Consider the following 24,952-nt stretch of genomic DNA (forward strand, 5'->3'; position numbering starts at 1 on the left):
TTTGATTAATAACCTAGCCAAGCTTACTTAGAGTCAGGTTATAAATGCAGACAGTCTGGCTTCAAGAAGAGTTGGTCTAACCATTAGACTGTACTACGTGTTTAGCAGTAGAGGGACCAGATAAAAATAAATATTGCTTGGTTCATACTCGGGGAGCTGGGTTTTTCTTTGTTGTCCCATTTCAGTAAGGATAATATTGAAGGAAATTGTATCTAGAAGAGCATATTCATGGGGGTAAGTTCTAACCCACATTGTATAAGTAATATTTGAATGGACTAAAGATATCAAACCTATTTGAAAGGGATACTGAGAGATTTGTGGAGGGGTAGGACCTAGTTTTATATAAGCATATTTTTTTCCCTCCAAATTGTCATTAGCAAAAGAGAGGGGACTAAGTGTACTGCTAATAAGAACTAGAGCTGACAGGTAGATGTTAAATAACACAAGGTTCAACTCACGGAGGGAAGTACTTTCTCTAGTGGACTGTTTACTAATGGATTGATCTCTTCCTGAGCCAATGAAATCCTCAACACTGAAAAGATTAGAGCAGGGGACATTGAGTATCTCTCAATAAAGGGTGACTCTCTTGAGTCTATGAAACATGTTACTCTTGTCTCATGCCAATTAAACAATAGTATGTCTAAAGAATTGAACAAATTCAATCTCTTGAGGGATTTTTTTTCCCCCATATTTGGAGTCTAAGTCTAACACTGTTTTTTCATTTTGGAGGCAATGGGAAAGAGAATTACAGTCTAATTTTACTCTCTGTTTATTTGCAGATGTGTATGCTCTTTAATGTTTCAAAGTTGAAGAAGCCAAAGTCCATTTTATACAAAGCAGAATTGAGCCTTCCAGAACATTTTGATATCCCCAAGACAGTCTTCATTCCTCAGATTCCAGAAACTCAAGTTGAATTGGCTCAATATCAAGGAAATGAATCTGCGGAAAAAACAGGTAACCAGTAATGTTAATGTGTAGACTGCAATATCTAGCACTGGCTTGCTGCTGCTGCTGCTGCTAAGTCACTTCAGTCGTGTCCGACTCTGTGCGATTGTGCAATTTTAAAATACAAAGAAAAGATTATCTTAATAGGTTTTTCATAATGTAATTGAAGAGAAGGTGCAGCTATATAAATACAAATTGTTGAATGATACTTTACGTTGTAAATAACTGATATACTACATCACAGTAATTTAAATTATGTACTGAATTCATGTGCCAAATACTGGTACTGAAATTTACTGAAATTTGCCAGCCTGTCTTTGTTAAAGAGTGGTTGTCTGATTAAGACCATAAGTTCTTTTTGAGGAAGGTAATTTCTTGCTGTCACAGTGAACTTGGGTACAGAAATTGCACTGGAGTTGAGGCTTAGATTGGCTCTAAAGGATAGGAAGGATATTGGTAGCAAGAACATTTCAGAGGAGAAAAGTGCCATTTATGGGTAATTTATCTTTCATCTGGATAAGGTCCTTTTTTAGTTGAGCACCTATTTTTTGTCTGCTTTATTCTGAGTATTTGTGATCAAGCAGGACTATGCCTGGGTCTTCCCAGGTGGCACTAGTGGTAAAGAATTTGCCTGCCAATGCAGTAGACTTAAGAGCCTTGGGTTCGAGTTCAATCCCTAGGTCAGGAAGATCCCCTGAGAGGGAAGACATAGCAACCCACTCCAGTATTTTTGCCTGGAGAATTTCATGAACAGAGGAGCCTGGTGGGCTATAGTCCCATAGGGTCTCGCAAAGAGTCAGACACGAATAAGTGACTTAGCACTCACACAGGACTAAGTGAGATTTAACAAAATACATTTATATTATTAAATGCAAGTGATAAGATGTAGACAAAGTGATAGAATAATTTATTCATTTTTAATTTTTAAAAAATTTTTAATGGATGTATTTTTGATTTACAATATTGTGTTACAGCAATACAGCAAAGAAAATAAATTATACATATATATATATACACATTATTTTCCATTATGATTTATTGTAGGATACTGAATATAGTTCCCTGTGCTATATAGTAGGATCCTGTTGTTTATCCATTCTATATATAAAAGAATGGGGGTTACATCTGCCAACCCCAGCCTCTCACTCCTTCCCCCCAACCTTGGCAACCACCAGTCTGTTCTCAATGTCCCTGATTCCCTGATTCTGTTTCTGTTTCATAGATAGGTTCATTTGTATCATATTTTATATTCCACATATACATGATATGGGCTTCCTTGGTGGCTCAGATGGTAAGGAATTCGCCTGCAATGCATGAGACCTGGTTTTGATTGCTGGGTTAGGAAAATCCCCTGGAGAAGGGAATGGCAACCCACTCCAGTATTCTTGCCTGGAGAATTCCATGGACTGAGGAGACTGGCAGGCTACAGTCCATTGAGTTGCAAAGAGTCGGATATGACTGAGTGACTAACACACATATGTGATATGGTTTGATATTCATCCTTCTCTTTCTGACTTCACTTAGAATAATAATTCTGGTTGCATCCATGTTGCTGCAAATGGCATTATGTCATTATTTTTTATGGCTGAGTAGTATTTCATTATATATATATATATATATATATATATATCTTCTTTATCACATTCCTCTGTCAATGGACATTTAGGCTATTGTGACCAATGCTACTATGAACATAGCAGGGCATGTATCTTTTTGAATTACAATTTTGCCCAGTAGTAGGATCACTGGATCATATGGTAATTCTAATTTTAGTTTTTTTGAAGAACCTGCACACTGCTTTTCATAGTGGCTATACCAACTTGCATTCCTACCAGCAGTGTAGGAGAGTTCCCTTTCTCCACACTCTATCCAGCATTTACTGTTTGTAGATGTTTTGATGGTGGCCATTCCGACCAGTTTTAGGTGGTACCTCATCGAAGTTTTGATTTGCATTTCTCTAATAATTAGTGATGTTGAGCATCTTTTCATGTGTCTATTGACTGTACATCTTCTTTGGAGAAATGTCTGTTAAGATCTCTTGCCCATTTTTCAATTGGGTTGTTAGTTTCTTTTTGAGTTGTTTGAGTTGTTTATATATTTTGGAGATTAAGCCCTTGCCTGTCACATCATTTATAAATTCTTTCTTTCATTCTGTTGTCTTTTCATTTTGTTTATAGTTTCTTTGCTGTGCAAAAGTTCGTAAGTTTGATTAGGTCCCATGTGTTTAATTTTCTTTTTATTTCTGTTGTCTTGGGAGACTGATGTAGGCAAATTGGTGCAGTTTATGTCAGAGAATATTTTACCTGTTCTCTTCTAGGAATTTGATTGTGTCATTTCTTCTACTTAAATCTTTAAACCATTTTGACTTTATTTTTGTGTATACAGAAAGGGTGTGTTCTAACCTCATTGATTTACATGCAGCTGTCCAGCTTTCCCAACACTACTTGCTGAAGAGACTGTCTTTTCCTATTGTATATTCTTGCCTACTTTGTCAGAAATTAATTGAATGTAGGTGTGTGGGTTTATTTCTGGGCTCTCTATTCTCTTCCATTGACCCCATATCTGTTTTTGTGCCCATATCATGCTACCTTTGTCTGAAGTCTGAAAGGGTTATGCCTCCTGCTTTGTTCTTTTTCTTCAAGATTCCTTTGGCAATTCTGGGTCTTTTGTGGTTCCATGTGAATTTTAAGATGATGTGCTCTAGTTTTGTGGAAAGGGTCATGAGAAGTTGACAGGGATCACATTAAATGTTTATTGTTTTGGGTAGTATGGCCATTTAAAGAGTATTTAATTCTTCCAACCCAAGAGTGTGGGTTATTTTCCCATTTTTTTGAGTCATTTTCAATTTCCTTTATTAATGTTTTATAGTTCTCAAAATATAAATCTTTCACCTGCTTGATCTGGTTTATTCCCAAATATTTTATTTTTGGTGGTGTGATTTTAAAAGGTATTCTTTTTTAAACATTGCATTTCTGGAAATTCATTGTTGGGGTAAAGAAATGCAACCTATTTTTGTATGTTAATCTTTGTATCCTGCTACCTTGCTGAATTTGTTTATCAGTTTTAGTAGTTTATGGTGTGAAGTCTTCAGGTTTTTTATATTTAGTATCATCTGTATGTAATGATGATTTTACCTTTCACCTCCAATTTGGATACCTTTTATTTATTTCTTTTTTTTTTTTTTCTGATTGCTGTGGCTAGGACTTGCAATACTATTTTGAAGAGAAGTGGTCAGAGTGGGCAGGCTTGTCTTGTTTCAGAGTATAGTAGGAACACTTTCATCTTTTCATCATTGAGTATTATATTGGCTTTGTTATAAATAGCCTTTATTATAATGATATATGTTCCCTCTATACCCACTTTGGTAAGAGTTTTTTTTTTTATCATGAACAGGTATTGAATTTTGTCAATTTTTTTTTTCCAGTTGAGATGATCACGTGTTTGGTTTTTCTTCTTCTTCTTTCTTTTTTGATGTGGTATATTACATTGTAATTTGTATATGTTGAACCATTCTTATGTACTTGGGATGCATACCATTTGGTTGTGGAGTATGATACTTTTTAATGTGTTGTTGGATTTGGTTTGCTAATATTTTGTTGAGAGTTTTCACATCTATATCCATGAAAGATATTGACCTATGATTTTCTTTTTTGATTGTGTCTTTGACTGATTTTAGTATCAGGGTGATGGTGGCTTCATAGAATGCTTTTGGGAGTGTTCCCTCCTCTTCAGTTTTTTGGAAGCGTTTGAGAAGGATCAGTGTAAGTTTTTCTTTGTATGTTTAGTAGAATTTGCCTGTGAAGCCATTTTGTCATGGACTTTGGTTTGTAGGGAGTTTTTTAATTACAAATTCTTTTTCACTTTTAGTGATTGGTCTGTTCAAATGATCTAATTCTTCTTGATTCAATTTTGTTGGCCTAAGTTATTCAAAATTAATTTACATTTTTCCCACTTTTTTTCCAAGTTGGTGGATAATAATAGAAATATAATTTCTTTACTTGGGCTTTTTATTTGTTATTTTCCTATGGCTTTAACTCTAACATTTTTTCTAAATCTGAAAGGATGATTACAAATGGCAAGGAACAGAGTAATCTGTTCACTTTGCCATCCTAGAGATCTGAGATCCCAGTTTCAAATGCCAAATGGTCAGGCAGGTAACAAGTATTTATGAATTGGGTCTGGTCTGTGGCAGTAGGGATGATGAGACAGACGTATGACAAACTGAAGAATAGATGCCCTGTTTACATACTTAAATTTCAAAAGTAAAGATAAGATTCTGAGCTAGACAAAGAAATGTGAGCTTGACTGGCCAGCTGTCAGTTTGAGACCTTTCATGTTAAGTTGTTGTCTTTTTTCTTAATCTTTAATACATTCAGCTTTTCTATGTGCTATTACATTTTTAAGTGAAGAATTTATTTTTGTAAACATTTTATTCCCTTTTGAGATAACTGGATAAAGCTATGTGCATTATGAACTTAGCTAGTATTGTCTGTCCAGGCCATTCATTTATTCAGCTATTTATTTAACAACACTATTGAGCATGAATTTCTTTGGGCAAAATAATGAAAGTTGCCATTTTCATCTCTTTGAAGAACTAACAGATGAGCAACCCTTGTAATACAATGGGATAAGTATTGATAGAGAAGTACTTACATAGAGTATGCTCACAAATATAACCAGAATTAATATAGTTGATTATAGAAGATAATTAAAATTTTAAAAAGGAATTCATTTTGAGAAAACAGATAACTAGGATACATAGTATAGACTTGCATGAAACTCACAGTATAGTCTTATGAATACTTTGGCATAGTAAGATGCTATCTAACTACAAATAAGTATGACTGATTTATATTTAAAAGTCTTTCACTCACATATTTTTCTAAGACTAATACTTATCTTTCATATAAACTGTTAACTGTCCATTTTAGTAAGAAGATTATTGTGAAAATTAAGAAAAAATAGAACTGCAAACAATTTTAAATAATTGTGCATAAAACTTTTACAATGTAATTAACCAGTGATGGTTCATGTATAACTTATTTGTCTATGTGATTGAGTTTTTAGAGGAAGCTTTCAACCCTAATTTCTGTTTTCATTTCCTTCAGCACACATTTAAGTAATATATGTTTATAAAAACACAGTATTCTAGCTCAGAATAGCAGCAGGTCAAGTAGCATATATACCCTTAACAATGTACATTCTGTTTTGAAGCAGTGAACTTGATTAATGAAAAGAAAAAGAATGTATTTTTACATTAATAAATAAGCTTCTATTGGAATTTGAAACAAAGAATATTAGATTTAAGGGTTTAGAAAACTTATTTTTTGAATAGAACAAACCAGGTAATTCTGTTTTGTTTTGTTTTGTTTTGTTTCCATTTCTCTTCATTTGAACTTGAAGAGAACACACCAGAGAATTCCTAGGAATAAATAAATTCAAAAACAAAAGTTTTTTGTGGATGAATTAGAGAAAGAAATTAATGAGAAGCATTTATGTGAAGAGTGGAAATAGCCTAGTGTTCCTCCTAATTTCAGGAAAGGGGTGAAAGTAATCTCTTGAAGTTTTGCTTTTGATATATTAAAAATGTCTGCCTTCTACCCTCTCATATTAATGTTGCCTATCAGTCTTTACCTTTTTGAAATTTGTAATGAAAATTCCACAGTTCTGATTACATAGCTATCACCAAAATTATTAAAAAATAATCTACTTAAATCCATATTATTTCAGCCCCATCATTTAGAGAAGAATTATGTTTTTCCACTCTACCATTTAACATTGTAATACTTTCATCACGAAGAAATGAAGCTGTAGGAAAGTGTGTGTGCATATAGTAGGTGCATCAATCTCTATGGATGTAATAGATATGCATATATGACAGTAATTTCCTCTTAAAAAGAAACATCACTTGTCCCATTTCACAGATCTCAGAGATCCTGTGACTCCTTTATGATAGTCGACTGGGGTAGATCTAAATGTTTAGTGAGCACTGACAATATGTAAAGCATTGTGAGGATTGGTTTGTATACATTTTCTCATTTAATCCTACTGGTATATATTTATGTCTCAGAGCCTTTTTAGGCATTAATTCTTTTATTTGCTAATCTCTATACTCTTGCATTTCTCACAGCAACCTTTACACACTGTTATTAGTCTTTATAAACACCCTCTTCACTCCAGTCTTCTCCCCATCTCCAGTCTCCACTGGACAAATGACTGCATCTCCTCTCTCGTGGAGGAGTAGGAGCTACTTACTCTTCCTTAACCCTCTTACTGTTTTCACCCCAGCCTCTGAACAATAGGAATCTATTCTATCAACCTTGCTACAGGTATCTATTATCACAGAACCTGTTCTTGGGCTCTTTCTTCTCCATCATTTATCATAGCTCTGTCTTTTCTGAGAGTAGTAGTTCCTTCGCTTTTGTCTCTCAAGTGTTCTCAAACTTCAAAACCTAAAGAAATGCATGCCTTTCCCTTGGTAAACATACTTCCCAGTAGAGGGATATGCATTTGCAATTTCTTTTCGTGTGTAACATTCTCAGCTTCTCAAGTCTGGCTTGTGCTACCACTGGAGCAAAACAGCTGGTTGCTTTCAGTGGACCATTCTCAGTCTACATCTTACAGGATATCTATAGCGTTTAACCTGGATGATTAAGCATCTGCTCTTAGAATTCTAGACACTTGAGATCAAGGTTTTATCCTTGTTTCTTGCATTTCTTCTCCATCCCCTTGACAAGATTTCTTCTTAGTGTCTGTAGATTCTTCTGTTTACCTCATCAATATGGGACTCTTCAAGACTCTTCTTACCCTAATGGAGCTATTACTACTTTTTACCCCTCCCCTAGGGGATTTCATATACACCAGTGGTTATAATTACCATTAATGTCACCAATATTTATCTATTCCTACCCTTTTCCTTCTGTTCTCAACTTACATATTTTTTCCATTTTTAATTTATTTTAAATTGAAGGATAATTGCTTTATAGTATTGTTCAACTTATATATTCAGAGGCAGACTAGACATGCATACCTAGATATATATGCAAATATATATCCAAGTAGATAGATAGATAAATCTAGAGGTATATCTCTCAAATTCAAAATGAGTGCATTATTATTCTCCATTTATTTTTCCTCATTATATAATCTTTTTCGTGTCAGATGGTGGGACTTGATATGTTTCTTATATTACAAATCTGGGCACACTACTTGAAGCTTCTTTCTTCTGAGCCCATATATTAAATTCATCTTGTAGTCCTAAAGTTTCTGTTATTTCTTTTTCTTTACTCCCACTTAACATTCAGGTGTTCATCATCACTTCACAAATGGAGATATAATCACATGTCTCTCTTCTTTCTTTGGTTCAAATTTAATGAAATAACATATGTTAAGAATTTATATGTTTTATGATATACCTGATAAATACTGGCTATTAGTAATATAATATTCTAAGCTCATCACCCTTAAAGCACTTCACCTCTAGGCATACAAATTATTAAATCTGACCATAAAATATTACTGAAACATTTAGTGATGTTAGATGGTCAGACTTACTCTGACACTAAAAGAGCGTAAACTTTATGAGTCTTTACTTTTTCACCCTCCCAGACCCTGTACCTACTTTCATCTTTGTAATTTTGCATTATTTCTCTTGAAGAAACCCCCCCTGAATTGTGAAAACCTCAGGCTGCAAAAAACCTGGACTTTTCCTTTGTTGTAGATATTGACTTAAAATCTCATCTACTTGTGGTTCTGTGGATATTGAAATTTATGAACACAAAGAATAAAAATGGATCATAAATAGACATAAGGAAGGGGCTTCCCTGGTGGCTCAGTGGTAAAGAATTTACTTGCCAGTGAAGGAGATGCAAGTTCGATTGCTGGGTCAGGAAGATCTCCTGGAGAAGGAAATGACAACTCCCCCCCTCCCCAGTATTCTTGCCTGGGAAATCCAATGGATGGAGGAGCCTGGTGGGCTAAGTCCATGATGTTGCAAAAGAGTCAGACATGACTTAGCAACTAAACAATGACAACAAGCAGGAAGACACCAGTGGATCCAGGAGCACTTATTTAAGTTGCCTCCACAATGATGAAGGTCCTATATGTTTTGTGCCACCCATAAAAACTATGTGCAAGGGCACTCAAACAAAGTGCTCTCGACTAGTTTTGCTGATTGAATTAAAGAGAATACAACCCTCATTCCTAAAGGTGATCACTTCAGTTTCTAGCACTTTGTATTGACCCAATTTCTTCTTCTTTCCCAAGGGGTACATGGCAGACATGTTGGAAGTGCATATTGTAAGAACACTGTTTTACTTCTCTCCTTCCCCCATCTAATTCCAGTTTTCCTAATTTTATAATATTTACCCATTAGCAGTCAAGTAGTTGACAAGCACGGAGCAAGCAATGGCACCCCACTCTAGTACCCTTCCCTGGCAAATCCCATGGATGGAGGAGCCTGGTAGGCTGCAGACCATGGGGTCGCAAAGAGTCAGACATGACTGAGCAACTTCACTTTCACTTTTCACTTTCATGCATTAGAGAAGGAAATGGCAACCCACTCCAGTGTTCTTGCCTGGAGAATCCCAGGGACGGGGGAGCCTGGTGGGCTGCCATCTATGGGATCACACAGAGTCGGACACGACTGAAGTGACTTAGCAGCAGCAGCAGCAGCAGCAGCAGTTGACAAGCATCCACTAAATACTTCTATGACAGTGATCATATACAGTGATTGTAAACATATAGGAAACATTTCCTAGTAATAACTAACACTATACTATGTAGTTCTACCCATTTTTACAAAAATTAAGTGCATTATTATAATGCCTAAATTATCCTTCAGCATGAGAAAAACTATAACATTGTTGCAATAAAAATGGACCTAAAATCCTTCTTGAAATTTATTAAATATACTTTGAAAAATAAACCCTATATCCCTGCATTATATCAAATAACCACAAATATATTTCAGATAGAATAAAAAATAAATTTCAGGGAAGAACAAGATGGCGGAGGAGTAGGTAGATGTGGAGTACATCTCTCTCCACGGATACATCAGGAATACACCTTCAGACAGAAGTGCATGCAGAACACCAGTTGAGAGCCGACAGGAGCACCTGACCAGAGGAAAAGAATATATATAACCACAAAACTCAGTAGGATGAAGGAACTTGGGGGAAAAGCAGGAGTGTTAGTAGGACTGGATCTCCCCTCATTGGGTGGGAGAACTGAAGCAGGGGTCCGAGCCCCACATTGGGGCTATTGTCTGAATCAAAGGAGAAACATTTAAGGCTGAAAGTGAAACAGCTGATATGAAACGAGAATCAGACAGTCCTTGCTGAAGCCATACATACCCTGGATAGGGATGAGGGGCCCCTGGAAGGTGCAGCGGCTGGGAGCTGGAGTTTGGGGAGTGTGGCGTGATCCCAGGGCAAGGGGTTCTATTGACTGTGGAGAGATGGATGGAGGGGATGTGAGGGAGGAGGTCATGGTGGGAACAGTGGAGGAAAGCTGGGCAGCCATGGAAGCAAGGTGATACTGCCGAGTCACGCGTAGTCCATGGAGCCATCACCATAGCCTCTCTCTCCCCACAGGGCCAGCATCCACAGCTGAACAATAGGGAGGCTGGCCCATCAAATGCCTCATGCACTGAACTACAGAGCAGGACCCTACCCAGGGTGCTCCTTTAAATGCCTGATGCACTGATCTACAGAGTAGGACCCCAGCCGGGGGAGGGGTGCGGGGGCAGCCCTCTATGTGCCTGACACACTGAACAACAGAGAAGGACCCCAGGCAAGGGAACCTTCTAAATGCCCGAAAGGGCAGAACTATAGAGAAAGACTGGCCAAAGAGGCCTTCTGATCACCAGCTATAAGAAACTGAAAAAAAGACTCTGATAGGGCTATAATTTCTGTGGCAGAGGCAGTCCATGTCCCTCCACACATGGCGCCACCAGGGTCCCCGCAAGCCAAGCAGCTATGCCACCTTCATGCTCAACCTCACTGGGGTAGAGGTGCCACAGGCAAAAAAAGTCTTGTGTCTATGCATGAAGGGTCACTTCAGTTGAGTCCTACTCTTTGCGACACCCCTGAAGGAAGATTCTCCAGGCAAGAATACTGCAGTGTATTGGTCAATACTGGTTGACCAATCCTTCTAGAGCACTATATTTCCTGCTGCCCTAGCCGCCAACTCCCTTGAGTACCTGGTGGTGCCAGAACCCCTGTGGCCCAAGCAGCTGCACCACCTCCACACCTGGCCCTCACAGGGGCAAACCCAAGTCCTCCAGGGCAGCCTCAGGAGCAAACCCCAGTGGACAACCCACATACAGTGGTGGAAATAAAATCACAGTTGAAATCTGGGAGCAGTGTGGATAAGGAAGACCCAAAACCTTCCCACCAGCTGTACAGGCTACAGATTCAATCCACATGATCAACTAGGCAGACTGTGTCTATGGAATATATAAAAGATCATTGAGAACTCCCACAAAAGAAAACACACTAGTCCGGATAGCTATGGATATTGGAGGCAAGAACGCATAGGAGTAGGACTAGATTAGAATCTGAGCTTCCTCTATAGCAAGTCCAGAGATCAGCACAGTGTTGGAGGGCATCCTAGGAAGGTGAGGTGGACTGTGACTCCCAGTAAGGGAAAGGACTTTGAGAGCAGTGACTCAAGAAAAACATTTATTATTCTTATGTTTTGACTTGCTCTGTAGATTTTTTTGGATTCCCCCCTCGACCCCCATTGTAGTTGTTGATTTTATTGGCACTATGAAATCTAATGAAGATTTTGAGCTTTTTTTTTTTCCCTCAGTCACATTTTTTATTGCTGTTACAAACCTCTGTCTCTATGTTGGGCTTTTGCAGGTCTGTGCAGTTTTCCTTTTTTTTCTCTCTCTCTCTTTTTAACTTTTTAAACCTATTATTATTTTTTCTATATTTATTCCTTTGTTTGCTTTTCCCACTATTCTTTTCCCCTTGCAGTTAATCTTTAATGTATATAAATCTTCTTTATCTACCTCTGTTTAACTTTGTGTATCTATTCTTTCTTTCTTCTTGTTCTTTCCTTTCCTGTCAACATATTTGTTAGCTTTATTTTCATTGCTTTATTACCCAATTGGCACCTTACTCTAGTTTTTTTTTTCCAGTTTGTTCTTCAGTTAATTTTTTTCTGGTAGATATAATTTTTGGTTTCCTTTGTTTGCCAGGTCAGTCTATTGTACTTTATTTTTGTTGGACTGTTTTGATTTTGCTTATGGGTGTATATGTATATATGTATATTCAGTCACACTTTTTATTGTTCTTATGAACCTCTTCCTCTACTTTGGGCTTCTGCAGTTCTGTGGAGTTTTCCTCCCCCTGCCCCCATTTTCTTTCTTCTTCCATTCTTTTCTTTTCTCTTTTTTATAATTTTAATTTTTAATTTTGTTAAGCCTACTATATTTTTTCTACATTTACTCCTTTGTTTGCCTTTTCTACTGTTCTTTTACCCTTGCAGTTAATCTTAATGTATATAAATCTTCTTCATCTACTTCTATTTAACTTTGCATATCTATTTTTTCTTTCTTTTCCTTCCTCTCAACATATTTGTTAGTTTTGTTTTCATTGCTTTATTCACCACTTGGCACATTGGTTTAGTTTTGTTTTTTAGTTTGTGCTTTAGTTAGTTTTGTTCTTAACTAGTAAATGTAATTTTTTATTTACTTTGTTTGCTGGGTCAACCTACTCTATTTTGTTGGACTCTTTTCACTTTGTTCATGGGTGTATATGTGTATGTGTATATTCTATTATTTTAATTGTTATTTGCCTGTTTTTGTAACTGCAATTTGTTTGGAACTTATCTTTGATTTCTCATTTTTGGATATTTGTTTTAATCTCACTTAATTCCATAACAAATGACTTATGGAATCTTCGCTCCTAACTAGAGATGAAGCCCTGAGCCTTTGGAGTGGGAACGCTGACTCCAACACCCAAGCCAACCAGAGAACTAACCCTAGGGAGTATCAAATAGTGAGAACTAACACAAAGGAAACCACTTGAATACAAGACCCTGCATCACCCAACCACCAGAAGCACACTGTGCAGGATGCCTCATCTAAACAAGAAACAAAACAAAAATACAAACCCAATCATCAGCAGACAGGAGTTCCACCTCACTCAGCCTTGCCCATCAGAGGAAAAACAAACAAACAAACACTCAGCACAAATCTCACCCTATAGAGAGCTTACATAAACCGCTGGACCAACCTTAGGAGGGCAGAAGCCAAAAGGAAGAAGGAATTCAACCTTGAAGCCTGGGAAAAAGAGACCTCAAACACAATAAGTTAAAAAAAAATGCAAAGGCAGAGAAATACTACACAAATGAAGGAACAAACTAGAAACACAGAAGTCCAAATAAATGAGGAAATAGGCAATCTACCTGAAGAAGAATTCAGAATAACAATAGTAAAACTGATCAAAAACCTTGAAAACAAAATGGAGAAAATGCAAGAATCGATTATCAAAAACCTAGACGAATGAAAGAATAAACATACAGAGACAAGCAACACAATTACTGAAATTAAAAATACTCCAGAAAGAATCAAGAGCAGAATATCTGAAACAGAGGAATGAATCAGTGATCTGGAAGATAAAATGGTAGAAATAACTTCTGAAGAGAAGAATAAAGTAAAAAGAATGAAAAGAGCTCAGGTCTCTGAAAATAGTCTCAGAGACATCTGAGACCACTTCAAATGCACCAACATGGCTCAGACGGTAAAGCGTCTGTCTACGATGTGGGAGACCTGGGTTCGATCCCTGGGTTGGGAAGATCCCTTGGAGAAGGAAATGGCAATCCACTCCAGTACTCTTGCCTGGAAAATCCCATGGACAGAGGAGCCTGGTAGGCTACAGTCCATGGGGTCGTGAAGGGTCGGACACGACTGAGTGACTTCATGTCACGTCATGTCAGAAGAAGAAGAGAAAAGGAAAGGGTATGAGAAAAATTTTGAAAAGAAGAACTTGAAGATTTTCCCAATGTGGAAAAGGAAATAGTCAACCAAGTCCAAGAGGCAAAAAGAGTCCCATTAAGGATAAACCCAAGGAGAAACATGCCAAGACACATACTAATCAAACTACTAAAGACTAAACACAAAGAAAGAATTTTAAAAGCAGCAAGGGAGAAACAGGAAGTAACATAAAAGGGAAACCCCATACGCTTAATAGCTGATCTTTCAGCAGAAACTGCAGGCCAGAAGGGAGTGGCAGGATATATTTAAAGTACTGAAAGGGAAAAACCTACAACCAAGTTTACTGTATCCAGCAAGGATCTCATTCAAAATTCATGGAGAAATAAAGAGCTTTTCAGACAAGCAAAAGTTAAAAGAATTCAGTACCACCAAACCAGCTTTACAACAAATGTTAAGTGGACTTATATAGTCAAGAAATACAAGAGAGGAAAAAAGATCTACAAAATCAACCCCAAACAATTAAGAAAATGTCTATAGGAACATATATATATATATATATATATATATATATATATATATATCAATAATTACTTTAAATATAAATGGATTAAATGCTCTAACCAAAAGACATAGACTGGCTGAATGGATACAAAAACAAGACCCATATATATGCAGTCTACAAGAAACCCACTTCAGACCTAAAGACACATATAGACTGAAAGTGAGAGGATGGAAAAATATATTCCATGCAAATGGGAAGCAAAAGAAAGCTGGAATAGCAATCCTCATATCAGATAAAATATAACTTAAAGAAGATTATGAGAGATAAGGAAGGACATTACATAATGATCAAGGGATCAATCCAAGAGGAAGACATAATAATTGTAAATATCTATGCACCCAACATGGAGAAGGCAATGGCACCCAACTCCGGTACTCTTGCCTGGAAAATCCCATGGACGGAGAAACCTGGAAGGTTGCACTCCATGGGGTTGCAAAGAGTCGGACACGACTGAGCGACTTCGCTTTCACTTTTCACTTTCATGCACTGGAGAAGGAAATGGCAACCCACTCCAGTGTTCTTGCCTGGAGAATCCCAGGGACAGGGGAGTCTGGTGGGCTGCCATCTATGGGGTTGCACAGAGTCAAACACAACTGAAGCAACTTAGCAGCAGCAGCAGCATCATGCACCCAACATAGGGGCACACCTCAGTACATAAGACAAAGACTAACAGGCATAAACGGAGAAATTGACAGTAACACAATAATAGTAGGAGACTTTAACATCCCATCTGCACCAATGGACAGATCAACAAAACAAAAAATTAATAAGGAAACCCAAGTCTTAAAATGATACATTAGTTGAGATGAATCTCCTTGATATCTTCAGGATATTCCATTCAAATTCAGAATACACCTTCTTTTCAAGTGCACATGGAACATTCTCCAGGATAGACCACATCTTGGGTCACAAATCAAACCTCAGTAAATTTAACAAAATTGAAATCGTATCAAGCATCTTCTCTGACCACAATGCTATGAGACTAGATATCAATTACAAGAAAAAAAAAAAAACTGTAAGAAGCACAAACACATGGAGATTAAACAACACATTTCTAAATAACCAACAGGTCACTGAAGAAATCAGAAGGGAAATCAAAAAATTACCAGAAACAAATGACAATGAAAACATGACAGCTCAAAACCGATGGGATGCAGCAAAAGCAGTTCTAAGGAAACAAGAAAAACGTCAAATAGACAACCCAACTTTACACCGAAAACTGGAAAAAGAACACCCCAAAATTAGTGAAGGAAAGAAATCATAAAGATCCAAGCAGAAATAAATGAAAAAGAAATGAAAGAAATAATAGTAATGAGTAATAAAACTAATCTGGTTCTTTGAAAAGATAAATAAAATTGACAAACCTTTAGCCAGACTCATCAAGAAAAAGAGAAGAATCGAATCACCAAAATTAGAAATGAAAAAGGAGAGGTTTCAACAAAAAATGCAGAAATACAAAGCATTATAAGAGAGTATTGTTTATAATAGCCAGGACATGGAAACAACCTAGATGTCCATCAGCAGATGAATGGATAAGAAAGCTGTGGTACATATACACAATGGAGTATTACTCAGCTGTTAAAAAGAATTCATTTGAATCAGTTCTGATGAGATGGATGAAACTGGAGCCGATTATACAGAGTGAAGTAAGCCAGAAAGAAAAACACCAATACAGTATACTAACACATATATATGGAATTTAGGAAGATGGCAATGACGACCCTGTATGCAAGACAGGGAAAGAGACACAGATGTGTATAACGGACTTTTGGACTCAGAGGGAGAGGGAGAGGGTGGGATGATTTGGGAGAATGGTATTCTAACATGTATACTATCATGTGAATTGAATCGCCAGTCTATGTCTGACACAGGATGCAGCATGCTTGGGGCTGGTGCATGGGGATGACCCAGAAAGATGTTATGGGGAGGGAGGTGGGAGGGGGGTTCATGTTTGGGAATGCATGTAAGAATTAAAGATTTTAAAATTTTAAAAATAAAAAACTAAAAAAAAAAAAGAGAGAGAGAGTATTATAAACAACTCTAAGGTAATAAATTGGATAACCTGGAAAAAATGGACAGATTCTTAGAAAAGTTCAGTCTTCCAAGACTGAGCCAGGAAGAAACAGAAATTATGAACAACTCAATTACAAGTACTGAAATTGAAGCTGTGATCAAAAATCTCCCAAAAAACAAAAGCCCAGGACCAGATGGCTTCACAGGAGAATTCTATCAAACATTTGCTAAGTCACTTCAGTCGTATCCGACTCTGTGCAACCCCATAGACGGCAGCCCACCAGGCTCCCCCATCCCTGGGATTCTCCAGGCAAGAACACTGGAGTGGGTTGCCATTTCCTTCTCCACTGCATGACAGTGAAAAGTGAAAGTGAGAGAAGAGCTAATGCCTATCCTTCTAACACTCTTTCAAAAAATTGCAGAGAAAGGAACACTTCCAAACTCATTCTACAAGGCCACCATCACCCTGATACCAAAAGCAGACAAAGACAACACAAGAAAAGGAAACTACAGGCTGATATCACTGATGAACATAGATGCAAAAATCCTCAACAAAATTTTAGCAGAAATCAGCAACACATCAAAAAGTTCATACACCATGATCAAGTTGGGTTTATTCCAGGAATGCAAGGATTCTTCAATATACACAAATCCATCAATGTGATATACCATATTAACAAACTGAAAGATCAAAACCATATGATCATCACAATAGATGCAGGAAAAGCCTTTGACAAAATTTGGCACCCATTTATGATTAAAACAGTTCAAAAAATGGGCATAGAAGGAACCTACCTCAACATAATAAAGGCTATATATGATAAGCCTACAGCATACATTAGTCTCAGTGGTGAAAAACTGAAAGCATTCCCCTTAAGATCAGGAACAAGACAAGGATGTCCACTTTTACCACTGCTATTCAACATAGTTCTGGAAGTCCTAGCTAAAGCAATCAGAGAAGAAAAAGATATAAAAGGGATCCAGATTGGAAAAGAAAAAGTAAAGCTCTCACTGCAGATGACATGATACTGTACATAGAAAACCCTAAAGATAGTATCAGAAAATTACTAGAGCTAATCAGTGAATTAAGCAAAATTGCAGGATACAAAATTAATACACAGAAATCACTTGTATTTCTATGTACTAACAATGAAAAATCAAAAAGAGAAATTAAGGAATCAATTGCATTCACCATTGCAACAAAAAGAATTAAATATCTAGGAATAAACTTACCTAAGGAGACAAAAGAACTATACTCAGAAAGTTATAAGATACTCATGAAAAAAAAATCAAAGGCAACATAAACAGATGGAGAGATATTCCATGTTCCTGGATAGGAAGAATCAATATTGTGAAAATGACTATACTACCAAATGCAATCTGCAGATTCAGTGCAATCCCTATCAAATTACCAATGGCATTTTTCACAGAGCTAGAACAAAAAATTTCACAATTCATATGGAAACACAAAAGACCCCAAATAGCCAAAGCAGTCTTGAGAAAGAAGAATGGAGCTGGTGGAATCAACATTCCTGACTTCAGATTATACTACAAAGCTACAGTTATCAAGACAGTATGGTACTGGCACAAAAACAGAAATATAGACCAATGGAACAAGATAGAAAGCCCAGAAATAAACCCATGCACCTATGGGTACCTTATTTTTGATAAAGGAAGAAAGAGTATATAATGGGGCAAAGAGAGCCTCTTCAATAAATGGCACTGGGAAAACTGGACAGCTACATGTAAAAGAATGAAATTAGAACACTTCCTAACACCATACACAAAGATAAACTCAAAATGGATTAAAGACCTAAATATAAGACCAGAAACTATAAAACTCTTAGAAGAAAACATAGACAGAACACTCGATGACATAAATTGAAGCCAGATCCTCTATGACCCACCTCCTAGAGTAATGGAAATAAAAACAAAAGTAAACAAGTGGGACCTGATTAAACATAAAAGCTTCTGCACAGCAAAGGAAACTATAAGCAAGGTGAAAAGACAACCCTCAGAATGGGAGAAAATAATAGCAAATGAAACAACTAACAAAGCATGAATTTCCAAAATACACAAGCAGCTCATACAATTAAATGCCAGAAAAACAAACAACCCAATCAAAAAGTGGGAAAAAGACTTCAACAGACATTTCTCCAAAGACATACAGATGGCTAATGAACACATGAAAAGATGCTTAACACTGCTCATTATGAGAGAAATGTAAATCAAAACTACAATGAGATATCACTTCACAGTAGTTGGAATGGTCATCATTAAAAAGTCTACAAACAGTAAATACTGGAGCAGATGTGGAGAAAAGGAAATGCTCTTGCACTGCTGGTGGGAATGTAAATTGATACAGCCACCATGGAAGATGGTATGGAGATTCCTTAAAAAACTAGGAATAAAACCACCATATGACCCAGCAATCCCACTTCTAGACATATGCCCTGAGGAAACCAAAATTGAAAAGACACATGCACCCACTGTTCATTGCTATTTACAATAGCTAGAACATGAAAGCAACCTAGATGTCCATCGACAGGTGAATGGATAAAGAAGTTGTGGTACATATACATATACATAATGGTATATTACTCTGCCATAAAGAAGAACACATTTGAGTCAATAATAATGAGGTGGATGAACCTATTATATAGAGTGAAGTGAGTCAGAAAGAGAAAGAGAAATATCATATTCTAATACATATATATGAAATCTAAAAAAATGGTACTGAAGAATTTACTTACAGGACAACAGTGGAGAAACAGACAAAGAGAATAGGCTTATGAACAAGAGGAGAGGGGAGGAGAGGGTGAGATGTATGGAAAAAGTAACATGGAAACATATATTACCATATGTAAAATAGATAGTCAATGGGAATTTGCTATACGGCTCAGGAAACTCAAACAGGGGCTCTCTATCAATCTAGAAGGGTGGGATGGGATAGGGTGGTAGATGGGAGGGAGTTTCAAAAGGGAGGGCATATATGTATACTTATGGCTGATTCATATTGAAGTTTGACAGAAAACAACAAAATTCTGTAAAGTAATAATCCTTCCAAAAAATTAAAAAATGATAAATTTCATTTAACAGTGGTGTTTAAAATGTTATAGTGATTAAGCTTAATTGAAACAATCTACTGTATTGTCAATGATGTCAGTGGTCACCTAACATTAAATGTGTGCTTTAATTAATTTTTATTAATTTTTATCAAACTGTTTTAAGTTAAACGTGCTATTATTATAGAATATTTGTTTTTTTCAAAAGCTTTCTGAAATTTACAACAGCTTTTTGAATTAATTATTTAATTCACTTAGAAATATAATTCAAACCCTATGCATATTTCACATAGGATTACCACAGTTGTAAGCCATCAAGTGCAATCAGAGTCTATAAAAGAATGGGAATATATTTTGGAAGGAGATTAGTAATCCATATACTACATCAAAATCTCTCAGAAAAGGCAAGAGACACACAGCCCTGTTTGACCTTTAAACGTATCAGTTCAGTTCAGTGACTCAGTCATGTCCAACTGTGACCCCATGGACTGCAGCACGCCAGGCCTCCTTGTCCATCACCAACTCCCGGAGTTTACTCAAACTCATGTTCATTAAGTCGGTGATGCCATCCAACCATCTCATCCTCTGTTGTCCCCTTTTTCTACTGCCCTCAATCTTTCCCAGCATCAGGGTCTTTTCCAATGAGTCACTTCTTTGCATCAGGTGGCCAAAATATTAGAGTTTTAGTTTCAACATCAGTCCTTCCAATGAATATTCAGGACTGATCTCCTTTAGGATGGACAGGTTGGATCTCCTCGCAGTCCAAGGGACTCTCAAGAATCTTCTCCAACACCACAGTTCAAAAGCATTGATTCTTCGGTGCTCAGCTTTCTTCGTAGTTCAATTCTCGCATCCGTACATGACTACTGGAAAAACCATAGCCTTGACTAGATGGACTTTTGTTGGCAAAGTAATGTCTCTGCTTTTTAATATGCTATCTAAATTGGTCATAACTTTTCTTCCAAGGAGTAAGCGTCTTTTAATTTCATGGCTGCAGTCACCATCTGCCGTGATTTTGGAGCCCCCCAAAATAAAGTCTGTCACTGTTTCCACTGTTTCCCATTCTATTTGCCATGAAGTGATGGGACCAGATGCCATGATCTTAGTTTTCTGAATGTTGAGCTTTAAGCCAGCTTTTTCACTCTCCTCTTTCACTTTCATCAAGAGGCTCTTTAGTTCTTCACTTTCTGCCATAAGGGTGGTGTCATCTGCATATCTGAGGTTATTGATATTTCTCCTGGCAATCTTGATTCCAGCTGTGCTTCATCCAGCTCAGCATTATGTTTAGTTACAAATATAATAGCTTCATTTATAGTCTAGCTTCTAGAAGTCTAAGTATAGTTATATAATACTTGTCATTTGAATTTATATGAGGTGAAAAATAAAAGGATATTCACTTATATTTATTCTCAAAACCTTATTCTTCTATTTCTAACAGCTTTACTGAGATATCATTCAAATATGATGCAGCTTACCAACCTAAAGTATATAGTTCAATGGTTTTTAGTATATTCATTGATATATTACCATCACTGCATTCAAGTTTAGAATGTTTATATCACCCTCAACAAGAAATGAAGTAACTTTTAGTTACCACCCCTCTTATCATTCACCCCTTCCTCCAACCATAAGGAATCATTAATTCACTTTATGTATTAATATATATAGAATTGTTTTTCTAGAAGATATCATATGAGGTATTTTATGACTGTCTTCTTTCAGTTAGGATAATGTTTCTATAGTTCATCCATGTTTTATCAGGTATCAGAACTTCATTCCTTTTAATGACCAAACAATGTTTCATTTATGACTATAGCCTAATTTGTTTATCGATTCATCATTTGACAGACATTTGGGTTATTTCTACCTTTTAGCTATCATGAATAATATTGCCATATACACTAGTGTACATGTTTTTATGTGCCAGTATTTTCAGTTCTCTTGGGTATAATACATAAACATATACACACTTGCACATATGCATGCATGCACACATTCATACCTGGGAGTAGAATTATCCGGCCATATGGTAACTCCGGAGAAGGCAATGGCACTCCACTCCAGTACTCGTGCCTGGAAAATCCCATGGATGGAAAAGCTTGGTAGGCTGCAGTCCATGGGGTCGCTGAGAGTCAGACATGACTGAGCGAGTTCACTTTCACTTTTCACTTTCATGCATTGGAGAAGGAAATGGCAACCCACTCCAGTGTTCTTGCCTGGAGAATCCCAGGGACGGGGGAGCCTGGTGGGCTGCCGTCTATGGGGTCGCACAGAGTCGGACACGACTGAAGTGACTTAGCTTAGCATGGTAACTCTATGTTTAAACATCTGAGGAACTGCCAGACTCTTTTCCAAAGTGTTTTTGCCATTTTAAATCCAACCAACAGTGTATGAGGGTTCAAATATCTCCATATCAACAGCAACACTTACGATCAACTGACTTCTTTATTATTGCCATCCTAGTGGGTGGAGATGATATCTCATGTGATTTTGTTTTGCATTCCCCTGATGTCTATTGATGTTGACCATCTTTCTATGTGCATATTAGCCACTTAAATATTTTATTTACATAAATGTCTAGTCAGATTCTTCGCCAATCTTTTAAGTGTAGTTGCCTTTTTATTATTGAGTTTCTAATGTTCCATCCATGTATTCAAAATACAATACCTTATCAGATATATGATTTTCAAATATTTTATCCTGTTGTCTTTTTATTCTCTTGATAGTATTCTCTGAAGCACAAAGTTTTTAGTTTTGATGAATTCCAGTTTATCTTGTTTAACTGTTCTTTTTTTTTCTTGCTTTTGATGTCATATCTAAGAATTCAGTGCCAAATTCAGGATCATGAATATTTAGTCTTCTATTGTCTGCTAAAAATTTTATAGGTTTAGTTCTTGATTTAGTTATTTGATCTACTTTGAGTTAATGTTTATATATTATTTGAGGTAAGGATCTTTGCCAACAAAGGTCTTGTCTAGTCAAAGCTGTGGTTTTTCCAGCAGTCATGTATGGATGTGACAGTTGGACTATAAAGAAAACTGAGCACTGAAGAATTGATGCTTTTGAACTGTGGTATTGGAGAAGACTCTTGAGAGTCCCTTGGACTGCAGGGAGATCCAACCAGTCCATCCTAAAGGAAATCAGTCCTGAATATTCATCAGAAGGACTGATGCTGAAGCTGAAACTCCAGTGCTTTGGCCACCTCATGCAAAGAACTGACTCATTTGAAAAGATCCTGATTCTGGGAAAGGTTAAAGGTGGGAGGAAAGGAGGATGAAAGAGGATGAGATGGTTGGATGGCATCACCAATTCGATGGACATGAGCTTGAGTAAACTCCAGGAGTTGGTGATGGACAGGGAAACCTGGTGTGCTGCAGTTCATGGGGCTGCAAAGAGTCGGACACAACTGAGAGACTGAAATGAACTGAACTGAAGGATCTAACTTCATTCTTTTATGTGTGGCCATCCAGTGGGCTTGTAACCATTTGTTGGAAACAGTTTTGAACAGCATTTTGTTGAAAACTAGTTGACCATAGATATATTGTTTTATTTCTGAATTCTCTGTTTTGTCCCATAGTTCTATACGTCTTTCTTTATGCCAGTACAGCACTTTTCTTAATATTATTTACTTTGCAGTAAGTTTTGAAATCAGAAACTTTGAGTCCTGCTGTATTGTTTTCTTTAAAAAACCATATTGTTTTGGTTTTTCTGGGATCCTCACAATTCCATACGGATTTTAGAATCAGCTTGTCAGTTTCTAGAAACAAGCTGCTGCCATTATGATAGGTATTGCATTGACTCCGTAGATCCATTTAGGAAGGATTGTCATCTTAATAATGTTAAGTCTCCTGATCCATGGCCATGCAGTGTGTTTCCATTTCTTTAGATGTTCCTTAGTTTTAGATATTCCTTAGTTTTAAGAATGGAAGTTTTGTACTTCTTTTGTTAAACATATTCCTATGTATTTAATTCTATTTGATGAAATTGTAAATTGTTTTCTTAATTTCATTTTTGGATTATTCATTGCAGAAGTATAGAAATACAATTGGGCTTTAGATATTGAAATTATGTCATGTGACCTTGTTGAACTCAATTTTTATTCTAATGTTTTACTGGATTCCTTAGGATTTTCTATATGTTGTTAAGATAATGTCATATGCATACAGAGATTGTCTTACATCTCCCCTTCTAAAATGAATTCTTTTTATTTCTTTTCCTTGCCCAATTAGTCTGGTTAATACATCTAGAGTGTTAAATGTAAGTGATAAGATGGGACATTTTGTCTTAACTGAGCTTAGGGAGAAATAATCTAGTCTTTAAAGTCTCACGATAGTGGTAGGTTTTTCATAGGTGCCCTTTATGAGACAGAGGAAGTTCCCATCAATTCCTAATTTATGTCATTTACGTTATCTAATTTTTGGCATGCAGCTATTTATAGCATTCTCTCACATTCCGTTTTTTGTTTTTGTTTTTGTTTTTTATAAAGCAAAAGTAATGTCCCACTTTCATTTCTGATTCTAATAATTTGAATATTTTCTTTTTTCCTTGATCCATATAACTAAAGGTTTGTCAATTTTCTTTATCTTTTCAAAGAACTAGCATATATTTTCAGTGATTATTTTATCTTCTCTATTTCATGAAGTTCTCCATTAATTTTTACTTTTTCATTCTACTTTTTTAAAGCTTAGGTTGTTCTTCCTTTTCCAGTATCCTAAGGTAAATGGTTAGGATTAGATTTTAGATTTTTCTTTGGATACCTGATGTGAAGAGCTGACTCATTGGAAAAGACCCTGATGCTCAGAAAGATTGAAAGCAGCAGAAGGAGGTGACAGAGGGTGAGATGGTTGAATGGCATCACTGACTCAGTGAACATGAATTTGAACAAACTCTAGGAGATAGTGGAAGACAGAGAAGCCTGGCATGCTGGAACTCATTTTATATTTTCATAAATGGTGATTGGACACATGTACACCCATGCCTGATTCATGCCAATGTATGGCAAAAACCACTATAATATTGTAAAGTAGTTAGTCTCCAATTAAAATAAATAAATTAATTTTTAAAAAGCAATTTTAATTAAGATATATTAAATTTCATACATAAGGCTTTAGTATAGTGAAATCAGAAATGTAGTTAAGTAAGTTAACCATATTAATAGTTTATAAAATCTGATTTTTTCTTGTTAATACTATATTGTATTATATTTTGGTGAACAGAGTATACATTTTTTAAAATTTTTTAAAAATAAAAGTCAGTAGAAAAATAGTGGCTGCAAACAATTAATATGCTAAAAAGACATATTAATATTTTAAGGTGGCAAAATTCTGCTCCCCTATAGTGCAGACTCAAGACAGTGAGTGCAAGAAAAAAGAGAAGGAAGGGAAAAATGGAAAACAAATCAATGAATGATACATGAGCTGC

At 36.4% G+C, this 24,952-nt stretch overlaps 1 protein-coding gene across 1 annotated transcript in view; it reads left to right on the forward strand.

Annotated features, from left to right (window-relative positions):
* Window positions 1-24,952, forward strand: part of CFAP47 (cilia and flagella associated protein 47) — a 507,952-nt gene that overhangs the window by 291,934 nt on the left and 191,066 nt on the right. Inside the window, exon 45 of the mRNA XM_070291173.1 lies at window positions 780-954. Coding sequence (XP_070147274.1) covers window positions 780-954 — 175 coding nt within the window. The remainder of the gene's footprint in view (window positions 1-779; window positions 955-24,952) is intronic.

Source organism: Ovis canadensis, chromosome X (assembly GCF_042477335.2).
Source record: "Ovis canadensis isolate MfBH-ARS-UI-01 breed Bighorn chromosome X, ARS-UI_OviCan_v2, whole genome shotgun sequence".
Lineage (NCBI taxonomy): Eukaryota > Metazoa > Chordata > Mammalia > Artiodactyla > Bovidae > Ovis > Ovis canadensis.